The sequence below is a fragment of the Sturnira hondurensis genome, unplaced genomic scaffold (assembly GCF_014824575.4).
Source record: "Sturnira hondurensis isolate 20B ecotype Veracruz unplaced genomic scaffold, ASM1482457v3 Scaffold0007187, whole genome shotgun sequence".
Taxonomy (NCBI): domain Eukaryota; kingdom Metazoa; phylum Chordata; class Mammalia; order Chiroptera; family Phyllostomidae; genus Sturnira; species Sturnira hondurensis.
In genome coordinates this window covers 303451-317064 of record NW_028079818.1, presented here as the reverse complement: position 1 = coordinate 317064, position 13614 = coordinate 303451, and the positions used below count along the sequence as shown (strand labels likewise).

The following is a 13614-nucleotide window of genomic DNA, read 5'->3' as shown; positions in this document are numbered from 1 at the left end:
CCCTTCGGCACCAGTGAGGGCCGGGGCGGCAGGCGGCAGATGGGACGCCAGAGTCCCTCTTTGACCCCGCCTCCACATACAATGTCACAACCCAGCAACTGAGTTGCCCTGCTCTGGTGAACACTTTAGGGCTCAGATCCTGCTATGGAACAGGCACGAACAACCCGAAACATGGCGCAAGAAGAACTCAAAGTCCCAGAGTCAATAACTCTAAGCGACCAACAGATTGCCAGCCTCTCAGAAGCACAATTCAAGACACTATTTATCAGGATGCTCACAAAACTGGTAGATTATAGTCACAAATTAGAGGAACAAAGTCACAAATTAGAGGAACATAAGAAGGCTAAACTAATTGAAATGAAGGGAGATGCACAGGAAACCAATAGTGATGGAAAGGAAACGGGGACTCAAATCAATGGAATGGACCAGAAGGAAGAACAAAACATCCCACCAGAAAGGAATGAAGAAATGAGAATTCAAAAAAATGAGGAGAGGCTTAGGAACCTCCAGGACATCTTTAAACATTCCAACATCCGAATTATAGGGGTACCAGAAGGGGGAAAGAAACAGCCACGAGTGGAAAACGTATTTGAACAAATAATAAAGGAGAACTTCCCCAGTCTGGCAAAGGAAATAGACTTCCAGGAAATCCAGGAAGCTCAGAGAGTGCCAAAGAAGTTGGACCCAAGAAGGAACACACCAAGGCACATCATAATTACATTAGCCAAGACCAAAATGAAGGAGAGAATCCTAGAAGCAGCAAGGGATAAGGGGACAGTCACCTACAAAGGAGTACCCATCAGACTGTCAGCGGATTTCTCAAAAGAGACCTTACAGGCAAGAAGGGGCTGGAAAGAAGTATTCCAAGTCATGAAATCCAAAGACCTACAGCCAAGATTGCTTTATCCAGCAAAACTTTCATTTAGAATGGAAGGACAGATAAAGTGCTTCTCAGATAAGGTCAAGTTCAAGGAGTTCATCATCACCAAGCCCTTATTATATGAAATGCTAAAGGGACTTATATAAGAAAAAGAAGATGAAAAATATGAACAGTGAAAGGACAGCAAACACACAGTTATTAACAACCACACCTAAAACAAAAGCAAACCAAGAGGACAGCTAGATCAGGAGTGGAACCATAGAAATGAAGAACACATGGAGGGTTAGAAACAGGGGAGTGGGAGGAGGAGAAGGGGGGAGAAGGCACAGAAAATAGCATAGATGGTAGGTAGAAAATAGATAGGGGGGAGGGCGAGAATAGTGGGGGAAATATAGAATCTAAAGAACTTGAGACACGTGGTTATAAACTAAGGAGGGGCGAATGGTGGGGGAGGGAGTGTGCGGGTGGAGGGGAATGAAGGGGGGGAATAGAACAACTGTAATGGTATAATCAATAAAATATATTTAAAAAAAGAAAAAGAAAAAACATTCACCCAGACTGTTAGGAGGGGCGGAGACAGGCATCCAGGCAGTCAGGTTGGAGAGGATGCCCAGCAAGGATCTGGCCAGGCAAGGCAGCAGCTGGCCGACTGAGCAATCCCATATTTGCGTGTGAATAAAATGGGAGGGATCAACTGGGGAGAGAAACAGAGACCACAACCAAGGGTTCCAGTAGAGGGAAACAAAAGCCTCAAAACCTCAGGCTGTAAAAATCTGTAGAGGTTGCAGAAATGGGATAAACTCCCACCCTCACAAGAGAACTGTTGGAAAGACTGAAGGGGTCCGAGAATGTACACAAGCCTATCTACGAGAAAATTAGCACCAGAAGGTCCCAATTTGCTTGTGGGCAATGGGAGAAGTGACTGAAAGTCAGGCCATAGGTAAGCAAGCCACATTGTTGTTCCCTATCTTGACCCCTGCCCCACATACAGTGTCACAAGACAGTGAAGTAGATTGTACCACCCTGGTGAATACCTAACGCTCAAACCCTTACTATGTAACAGGCACATTGAGACAACAAATATGGCCCAAATGAAAAAGCATCAAAACATGAGAAAAAGAATTAAGCGATGAAGAGATAGCCAATCTATCAGATGCAGAGTTCAAAACACTAACAACCAGGATGCTCACAGAAATGATTGAGCACAGACACAAAATAGAGGAATAAGTGCAGGCTGTGCAAAGTAAAATAAAGAAAAATAGACAGAGAACCAATAGTGACAGGAAGGAAACTAGGATGCAGAGCAACCCATTTGGAACAATAGTAAGAAATAAACTTTCAGCCAAAACAGAATGAAGAAACAAGAATTTTTAAAAATGAAGAGAGGCTTACGAACCTCCAGGGCAACTTTAAACGTTCCAACCTTCGAATCATAGGGGTGGCAGAAGGAGAAGAGGAGGAACAAGGAATTAAAAACTTATTTGAAGCCCTGGCTGGTGTAGCTCAGTGGATTGAGCACGGGCCTGCAAACCACATGATTGCAGTTCGATTCCCAGTCAGGGCACAAGCCTGGGTTGCAGGCCAGTTCCCAGCAGGGGACTCACAAGAGGCAACCATACACTGATACTTCTCTCCTTCCCTTCCCCTCTAAAGATAAATAAATAAAATATTAAGAAAAAAAACAAAGTGTAAAATATTTTTAGAAGATAAAAAATAAAAACTTATTTGATCAATAATGAAGAAAAATTTCCCCAATCTGGCAAAGAAAATAGACTTCCAGGAAATACAGGAAGCTCAGAGAGTTCCAAAGAAATTGAACCCAATGAACAACACACAAAGGCATATCATAATTAACTTACCCAAGACTAAAGATGAGAGAATTTTAAAAATAGCAAGAAAAAAGGAGACAATTACCTACAAAGGAGTTCCCATAAGACTATTAGCTGATTTCTCAAAGGAAACCTTACAGGCAAGAAGGAGCTGGAAAGAACTATTCCAAGTTGTGAAAAGAAAGGACCTACATCCAAGATGAGTCTATTCATCAGCAAAGCTAGCATTTAGAATGGAAGGGCAGATAAAGTGCTTCCTAGATAAGGTCAAGTTAAAAGAGTTCATCATCACCAAGCCCTTATTATATAAAATGTTAAAAGGACTTATCTAAAAAAAAGATAAAGACTATGAACAGTAAAATGACAAAAACCCACAACTATCAACAACTGAACCTAAAAACAAAAACAAACTAAAGTAGAACAGGAACAGAATCACAGAAATCAAAATCACATGGAGAGTTATCAGTGGGGAGGGGGAGTAGGGAGAATGGCGGAAAAGATACAAGGAATAAGAAGCATAATTGGGCCCTGGCTCAGTGGATTGAGAGCTGGCCTGTGGAACCAAAGGGTCACTGGTTCGATTGCCAGGCAGGGCACATGCCTGGATTACAGGCCAGGTCTCCAGTTGGTGGCATGTGAGATGCTACCACACAGTGATGCTTCTCTCCCTCTCTTTGTCTCTTCTTTCCCCTCTCTCTAAAAATAAATAAAATCTTTTTTTAAAAAAAAATAGCATAATTAGCCCTGGCTGGTGTGGCTCAGTGAATTGAACATGGGCCTGTGCACCAAAAAATCGCGGTTCGATTCCCAGTCAGGGCACATGTCTGGGTTGCAGGCCAGTTCCCGGCAGGGGACACACGAGAGGCAACCATACATTGGTATTTCTCTCCTTCTCTCATTCCCTTCACCTCTAAAGATAAATAAATAAAATCTTTAAAAAAGTAGCATAATTGGTAGGTACAAAATATACAGGAAGTAGTTAAGAATAGTATAAAATTGGAGAAGCTAAAAATCTTATATGTATGACCCACGTACATGAACTAAGTTGGGGGGAATGCTGGTGGGAGCGGGGATACAGGGAGGAGGAGGATAATGGGGGGAAATATGGGACAAGTGTAATAGCATAATCAATAAAACACACTTAAAAATGCACATATGTAACACTCACCAAGGTGGATCATATTCTTGTCTGTAAAACAAATCTCAATGAATTAAATATATAATAATAACCCTAGCTGGTGTGGCTCATGGATTGAGTACCACCTGTGAACCAAGAGGTCACTAGTTCAGTTCCCAGTTAGGGCACATGCCTAGGTTGTGGGCTAGGTTCCCCATTTGGGGGCATGCGAGAGACAACCAATCAATATATCTCTTGCACATTGATGATTCTCTCTGTCTTCTTTCCTTCCCTTCTCTCTAAAAAGTAAAAAAATAAAATAAAATCTTTAAAAAATTAAAAATGAAAAAATACATAATAATAACCCAAAGGGCATTCTCAGCATGTAAAATTAAACTAGAAATGAACAATAGAGCAATAACAAAAATTTTCCAAATATTTGAAAACTAAACAACAAACTTCTAAACACATCAATGAGAAAATTTCAAGGGAAAGTAAAGAATGGATTGAACTAAAAGACAATGAAAATATAATATAACAAAATCTGTGGGATGCAGCTAAAGCAGGGCCAACAGGAATTTATAGCCTTAAACAAATATATTAGGACATCAAGACCTAAAAAACAGTAACCAAAGCTTGCACTAAAGAAACTAAAGAACAAATTAAATCTAAAGCAAATGAAAGGAAAAAATAATAAAGATCTAGAGCAGATATAAAAAAACAAACACAATACCAAAAAAATGAATAAAACCAAAATCTCTTATTAAATAAACACTGATATAATTGATTAACCTGTAGCCAAGCTGCCCACAAAGAGAAAAAAGGTAGGGAGGAGGAAAGAGAGAGAAGCCAATGACATTAAGAGGAAAATGAAGGAATACAACAAACAACTCTATGCTCATGAATTTGATAAATTACATAAAAATGGAACAACTATTTGAAAGATAGAGTCTATGGTCATACCACACTGAATGCACCTGACCTCATGTGAAAGACACAGACTACCCAAACTTGCTGAAGAAAACCTGAATAGCTGTAAACCTAGGAAATAAATTGAACTGAAAGCTACAAACTTCCTAAAAGATAAAAATTTCAGGCCTGGATGATTTCAATGGTGAATTCCACCAAATAATCAAGCAGGAAATAATACCAATTCTATACAATCCATTCCATTAAAGAAAAGGAGAGAACATATTGCAATTATTAATCTCTGCTCACAAATTACCAGAAAAGTATGAATCAATATGTCTAATGAACATAGATATAAAAACTGTCACAAAATATTAGCAAATCAAATACAGTAATATAAAATATATCCCAATCAAGTGGGTTTAATCCAAGGAATGCAAGGTTAGTATAACATTAATAAAAAAATCCAGCCCTGGCTGGTGTAGCTCAGTGGATTGAGTGCGGGCTGCAAACCAAAGTCGCTGGTTCGATTCCCCCTCAGGACACATGCCTGGGTTGCAGGCCAGGTCCCCTGTAGGGGGCCCTTGAGAGGCAACCACACACTAATGTTTCTCTCCCTCTTTCTCCCTCCCTTCCCTTCTGTAGAAATAAATAAATAAAATTCTTAAAAAAAAGAATGATTTATTTTTTTTAAAAAAGGACTACCAATACAGCAAGACAATTATAAAGCATACATGTTGGAAGGAGAGGAATTTAAAAGATCTTTATTTACAGAAAACATTTTCCATCTAGAAAATCTCAAATAATCTACAAAAAAAACCCTCTTAGAACTAAAAAGTGAGTTTAGCAAGACTGCAGGATATAGTCAGTAAACAAAGGCAATCATATTCTTATATATAGCTATTAATAATTGGTATTTGAAATGAAACAGACAAAAATATAATTTATAATAGCACTCCAAAAAAATAAAATTCTTTTTTTTAAGATTTTATTTATTTATCTTTAGAGGGGAAGGGAAGGAGAGAGGCAGAGAAATATCAATGTATGATTGCCTCTCATGTGTCCCCCACTGGGAACTGGCCTAAAAAATAAAGTTCTTATGAATCTAACAACATAAGTGCAGAACCTAGATGCTGAAAAAAAAATGAAATAAACCAAAGAAAATATAGATAAATATGGAGCAATACAATGTTCATGAATCAAAAGACTAAGATACCAAATCTTCCTATTATCATCTATAGATTCAATGTCATCCGGATCAAAACGTGAGTAACCTCTTTTTGTAGATAAAGGAGGGACAATAATGTGGAAAGAGACCTTCTCCTGAGACTTAGCACAAAGGAAGACTGAACCTGAGGGTAACAGTCACTTAGGAATACCAGAGGCTACTATCCCAGCCAAACTATGCTCACTAAGTAGGGGTGTCACTCTGAAAAAGGAAGCCACCTCTCCTACCTTTAGTTCCACAGCAACAAGGAAAGATTTTGCAGAGGGCAGGGGCAGGCTGTAACAACAGAGACCTCACAAGATATCCCCAAGGGAAATAACTTAATTTGTAACACAGGGGGGAAAGTTCAACCCAGAGGGCGCTCTCAAAAAGAATAGAAATTTGAATTGTAAGCAACTAAGAGGAGACTGCTAAATACTTGGGATTAACAAATCAAAGAAACACCAGTTACAATTTTACCAGAGAGAACCAGGGAGACAGAAAGACTTAAGAGTTCTATTGAGGGCTGTATGTATGCTCTCTGACCACAAAGGAATTAAACTAGACATCAACAGCACAAAGATAACTGGAAACTTTCAAAATATTGCACATTAAATAAGACACATCTAACTATCACACGGATCAAAGAAGAAATTTTAAAAGAATTTAAAATACATTTTGAGCTAAATGAAAATGAAAATACAACTTATCAAAAGTTGCAGGATGCAGGGACAGCACTGCTTAGAGGAAAATTTATATCATTGAAATTGAGAAAAGAAAAAAAAGATCTAAAATCTAAGTTGCCACCTTAGGAAAAGTAGAAAAATAAGAGCAAATTAAATTCAAAGTAAGCTGGAAAAATAAATTAAAAACACAACAAAAATCAATTAAATTAAAACATTAAATTAATAGGAAAAAAGTCAACAAAACCTAAAGCTTATTCTTACTAAATATCAGTAAAATCAACAAGGCTATAGCAAAGACAACTGAATAAAGCGAGGACACAAATTACTACTACCTGAAATGAAAGAGGACATCACTATCAACTCCATGGACATTAAAAATATAATAAAGGAATACTATGAGCAACTTCACCTACAATTTGATAAACTAGATGAAATCAATCAATTCTTTCAAAGAAAAAAATCTGCCAAAAGTTACACAAAGATAAATAAACAATATCAATAATTAAAAGCCTTCAAAACAGCCCTGGCTGATGTAGCTCAGTGGATTGAGCATGGCCCTGTGAAGCAAAGGGTTGCTGGTTCGATTCCCAGCCAGGGCACATGCCTGGGTTGTGGGCCAGGTCCCCAGTAGGGGACACATGAGAGGCAACCACACACTGATGTCTCTCTCCCACTCTTTCTCCTTCCCTTCCCCTCTCTCTAAAAATAAATAAAATATTTTTTAAAAACCCTTCAAAACAGAAAGCACCACACCCAGATGAGCTCACTGTTGAATTCTACCTAACTTTTAAGAAGATATACCAATTCTCCTCAATCTCTCCCAGAAGAGAGAAGCAGAGATTCGGAATACTTCACTATTCTGGAAAGTCAATACTACCCTAATCCCTAATACTAAAACAAAGACATTACCAAGCAAACTACATGCCAATACCTTTCTCTAACATAAATGTACAAATCCTCAACAAATTAGCAAACTTAATCCAAAATGAAAGAAAATACTTATATGCCCTAACAAAGTAGGGTTTTACATAAGGATGCAAGGCTAGTTCAACATTAGAAAGTCAATGAATGCAAACCATCAACAGCTAAAGAGGAAAATGGCATGATTATATTACAAGGTGCAGAAAATGCATCTGCCAAAGCAATGCCTATTCATGATAACTCTTGGCAAATTAGGATACAGGGTAACTTCTTCAACTGGATAAAGGACAAAAAACCTACCGTTATTAGTGAGAAACTAAAATTCCCACAAAGATCAAGAAGGCAAGGATGTCCCCTCTCATCGCTCCTTTTCAACACTGTAGTGGAAGTCCTATCTAATGCAAAAAGACAAGAAAAGGAAATAAAAAGGATACAGACTGGTAAAGAAGAAATACATGTGTCTTTGTTTGCAGATGACATGGCCTCCTATACAGAAAATCCTAAAGAGATGACATAAAAATAAAAAACAAAAACATCCTAGCACTAATAAGCAATTATACCAAGATTGCAAAATACAAGATTAATATACCAAAGTCGATCATTTTCCTATATACCAGCAATAAACAGGTACAATTTGAAGTTAAAAACACAACACTATTTACACACCCCAAAATAAAATACAGGGTTAAATCTAACAAATATGTACAAGACCTATATGAATAAAACTCTAATGACAAAAATCAAAGAACTAAATAAATGGAGACATATTCCATGTTCATGGATAGAAAGACTAAATATTGTCAAGATGTCAGTTCCTCCCAACTTGATCAATACTCAATGTAATCCCAATCAAAATCCCAGCAAATTAATTTGTAGATGCTGACAAAATGATTCTAATTTTTATATGGAGGGGCAAAAGATCCAGAATAGCCAACACAATATTGAAAAATAATGTTGTAGGACTGACATTGTAAGACTTCAAGACTTGACACAAGTTAATATAAATCCCAGTATGACCTCCCCAGTGGGCACTGGGATAAAAAAATCTCCTTTGCCTTTCCCTGGTGCACCCATTAGATTAAGCCCCCTAGAAACTTAGCAAAACCCCACTCTTTAATTTGAATTGCTCTATCCACCCTCAGCCAGGAAACCTGAAGCACTTCACCTATAGATCCTAACAAATATTAATATTTTTAATAATTAATAATATTTTAAGAGGCACAAGCGCAAGGGGCTGAAGGAAGGCATCCTGGGCCTGGACAACTTCCTGGACAAATTGCAGGTTGCCCTTCCTATGGTCACCCAGCCGGCAGGGTGCTGCCCCAAAGCCACCTCACAATCAACCACAAGCCCTGTCTCCTGAGACTGTCAGGACATGGTGCTGCTGGCCTGGCAGGTTCTGTGGCCAATGCGTATTCAAAAAATGTGAAAATCGGGAAATCTGAATAAGATCAGTGGGTTGTATCAATGTCAATTTCTTTCTTATATTTCCTACAGGTGTGCAAGATGTTACCTTTTGGGGAAAATTGAGTAAATAATACATGGCTCTCTCTGTAATATGTCTTATATCTACTTGGAAACTTAAAATTATTTTGAAATTTTGAAAAAAAATTTTAAAGGCACAGGCCCTATTTCTAGTGATCAATTTAATCTCAGATATGACTCTAACAATAATGTAAAAATGCATACACTGTAAAGTTAGTCACACCATTGTATTTAATAGTGAAGAGATTGAAAAAAGTTTCATTAAGAGGGGTTGGTTAAAAATGGTAGGTACAAATAAGGAAAAAGTAAGAATGACTGAAAATATATGCACATATACGATATGTATCTAAGCATTGTGTATGTACATATATGGACATAGTTATGACTACAGTTTATTTTTAAGTGCAAAAAATACAATCAGCATGTTTGGTTAGGATCCTATATTCATTTAAAACTAATACACATACATACATATATATGGATGTATTATTATATACATAACAAAAATATATTCAGCTGGTGAAGCTGTGAGGACACAGGTACCTGGTACCTGCATGCAAATACAAATGGTGTAATAGTTTTGGAGAGATACTGGCAATATATAAAACAACAAAAGCAGCCTGGCTGGTGTAGCTCAGTGGATTGAGTGTGGGCCTATGAACCACACGATCGTGGTTCGATTCCCAGTCAGGGAACATGCCTGGGTTGCAGGCCAGTTCCCAGCAGGGGACACACAAGAGGCAACCATACATTGATATTTCTCTCCCTCTCTCCTTCCCTTCCCCTCTAAAGATAAATAAATAAAAATATTTACAAAAGAAAAAAATTGTGTCGATCAGTCTGAAAGCCATGTAAAAAAAAACAGCAAAAGCAATTAATAACTCCTATAGGAATCTATGTTATAGATACATCTTAATAATATAAATACATATACCCACAAAGTTATTCACTGTAGTCTTGTTTGCAGTTGGAAATCACTGAAAGAATCTAAATGCCAATACACATACAACTGTTAAATAAACTATAGCCCATCCAAACAATAAAGTACAATACAGCAAGTTAAAAAAATGAAGAAAACCTCTATTACCTGATATGGAATGTATATCCTGCAAGTCACTCCATATCAGGTAATAGAAAAAATGGAAAAAAATCTAACTCCAAAAAGATAATATAGTATACAAGCTTTCATGTAAGAAAAAAAAGGATATACAAAAATTATACATGTAGCACTTCATCTCTGCAAAAGAAAAACAGGGAGGATAAAGCAGAAACTAAACTACTAAGACTGCTTACTTACAGGAAGTGGTTAGGAATGGAGTAGTAGGAATCAGGGAATGGAAAAAGGGTGTTAGGGGTGAGAAAGGGAATAACTCTTCTGTTTGTAAACCTTTTTTGTATAAATCTGAAACTTGGAACCATGATAATGTTTCACATAACCGCCCCCAAAATTTTTAACACAACTATCATGTGAAGGTACCCGAAAATGGAATGCAAAGAATAAATAAATTCTTTTTTGGTTATGTGAAATAAACAAACAAACCTAATGTATAACAAAGGATAACATAAACTGAACTGGGTAGACAAGAACTGGCTTAAGCAACTTTGTAAAGTATTTTTGACTTTGGCAAGACAAAAGATAAACAGACTGTACACTAGTACTGCACTCTAGTTAGGAAATCTGCTTCTCAGAGGGTATGTTTTAGTAAGTCTGAAACTCTTTGTTTCAGACATACAAAAACAAAAATTCCAACAATCTAATAATGAGCAAAATAGCCCTGGCCAAGGTAAGCTCAGTTGCTTAGAGTGTCATCCTGATACACCAAGGTTGCAAGTTCGATCCCCAGTCAGAGCACATAAAAGACTCAACCAATGAATACATAAATAAGTGGAATAACAATTCTACTTATTGTTACATTTCTCTCTATAAAATCAATATATAAAAATGTTTTTTTTAAACACCTAAGTTAAACTTTTTTTTTTAATTTTTATTTATTTATTTATTTTTAGGGGAGAAGGAGAGAGGGAGAGAAACATCAATGTATGGTTGCCTTTCGTGCATCCCCTGCTGGGAGTTGGCCTGCAGGGAACCAGCCTGCAACCCAGGCATGTGCCCTGACTGGGAATCGAACCGCGATCCTCTGGTTCGCAGGCCTGTGCTCAATCCACTGAGCTACACCAGCCAGGGCTAAAAATATTTTTTAAAATAATAAAATAAAAAGCCCTGGCTGGTGTAGCTCAGTGGATTGAGCCCCGGCCTGCGAACCAGACGATCGCGGTTTGATTCCCAGTCAGGGCACATTCCTGGGTTGCAGGCCAGTTCCCGGCAGGGGCCAGTTCCCAGCAGGGGATGCACAAGAAGCAACCATACATCAATGTTTCTCTTCCTCTCTCCTTCCCTTCCCCTTTAAAGATAAATGAATAAAATATTTTAAAAAATAATAATAAAATAAAATAATAAAATAAAATTGTACAAAGTATACATGTTGAGGATGAGAGCCAAGTTTCTCACTTTAAAAAAAATTAAAAAAAGAAATTACAGTTAAAAATAATGGGCCCTGGCTGGTGTAGCTCAGTGGATTGAGCATAGGCCTGTGAAGCAAAATGTCGCTGGTTCAATTCCCAGTCAGGGCACACGCCTGGGTTCTGGGCCAGGTCCCTAGTGGGGGACACATGAGAGGCAACCACACATTGATGTTTCTCTCCTACTCTTTCTCCTTCCCTTCCCCTCTCTCTAAAACTAGATAAATAAAATATTTTTTAAAAAAAGAATGGGAAGACTAGAGGAGAATGAACCCTGTGCTTTTAAATGGAATCTGACATATCAATATGAATTCATGGTTTTACATGAAACATACACACAACCACACATAAGCACATATGTATAGGAAGACACATATAAAAGTAGGGATATCCATATATGTCAGTATAAACATACTTACTTCTTAACTCTTTTGACTGAGAGGGCCTAGAAACAATGATACCCCAGTGACAACGAGCATACAAGTATTATTTTGTAAAAGCCATTCTCCAATAACAGAAACCAGGATTCCGTAGAGAAAGGACTGACTCCACAGTAGTACTGGGGGGAAAACAAGATATGCCCAGAACATATTGTGATGCTAGAATGTATACCAATGCTCAGAAAAATGAGAGTGCATATCAAACACAGGAGTCGGCCTGAAGGAAAGCACAATGGCCAAACCTGAAAGGCATAGCAACAAAACAATGACAGTGTTAGTTTATAACCAAAAGAATGAAATGAATATCAATGAGTCCAGCCCTGGCTGGTATATCTCGGTGGATTGAGCACAGCCCTGTGAACCAAAAGATCGCGGTTCGATTCCCAGTCAGGGCACATGCCTGGGTTGCAGGCCAGTTCCCAGCAGGGCACTCATTGAGAGGCAACCACACATTGATATTTCTCTCCTCCTTTCCTTCCCTTCCCCTCTAAAGATAAATAAATAAAATCCTTTAAAAACTACAATTACTAAAATTTAAAAATAAAAAATAAATGGAAAGGCAGTTACAGTGGTGTTCTCTGAGTTCCTGTATCCCTGCCAGCGCTGCTCAGGTGGCCTCCCAGAACCGTGACCCAGTTGCTACCAGCCTCACCACCACTCATAAAAGAGCCTGGCCCAGCAGGGTGAGGGGAGGCGGACATTAGCAAGAGCTGATGACACTCATGTCTGGTGACAAAGGAATTTCTGCCTTCCCTGAATCAGACAACCTTTTCAAGTGGGTAGGAACCATCCATGGAGCAGCTGGCACAGTATACGATGACCTGAGGTATAAGCCCTCTGTAGAGTTTCCCAGTGGCTACTCATACAACGTGCCAACAGTGAAATTCCTCATGCACTGTTACCACCCCAATGTGGACACCCAGGGTAACTTCTACCCGGATCTTTTGAAGGGCAAGTGGTCAGCCCTGTATGGCATCAGGACCATCCAGAGCCTGCTAAAAGAACCCAACATTGATAGACCCTTGAACGCACACGCTGCTGAGCTCTGCAACAACCCAACCCCCTCTAAGAAGTACATGCAAGAAACCTATACAAAGCAGGTCTGTAGCCAAGAACCCTGACCCAGGGCATCCAGCCTCTCTCCTTGTGCTATCTTTTTTTTGTTCCCTTAGATGGTCTGTCCTTGCCTTGATTTCTGTATATGACTCTGTAGCTTCTGCTGTGGTGTCATTTTTGTTTTGTTTCTGTTTTTTTTAATAAAGATTTTATTTATCTTTAGAGAGGAAGGGAAGGAGAGAAGGAGATAAATATCAGTGTATGGTTGCTTCTTGTGAGTCCCCTGCTGGGAACTGGCTCGCAACCCAGGCATGTGCCCTGACTGGGAATCGACCACAATACTCTGGTTCGCAGGCCCGCACTCAATCCACTGAGCTACACCAGCCATGGCTTGTTTCTGTTTTTTAAATTAAGTCTCTGGTTGAACCCCTGTGATGATATATTAAATAAAGATATATTGGTGAAAAAATAAAAATAAAAATAAAAATAAAAATAAAAATAAAAATAAAAATAAATGGACAGGAAACAGCACAAAAGAGATGGGGGGAAAAACTGAAAAGAAAC

General features: G+C 38.4%; 1 protein-coding gene across 1 annotated transcript; it reads left to right on the top strand.

Moving 5' to 3' along the window:
- The first annotated feature begins 12707 nt into the window (after positions 1-12707).
- Positions 12708-13115, top strand: LOC118990510 (ubiquitin-conjugating enzyme E2 C-like). The gene has a single exon (XM_037051110.1). It carries the CDS (start codon positions 12708-12710, stop codon positions 13113-13115), a length of 408 nt encoding a protein of 135 aa, XP_036907005.1.
- The last annotated feature ends 499 nt before the right edge of the window (positions 13116-13614 follow it).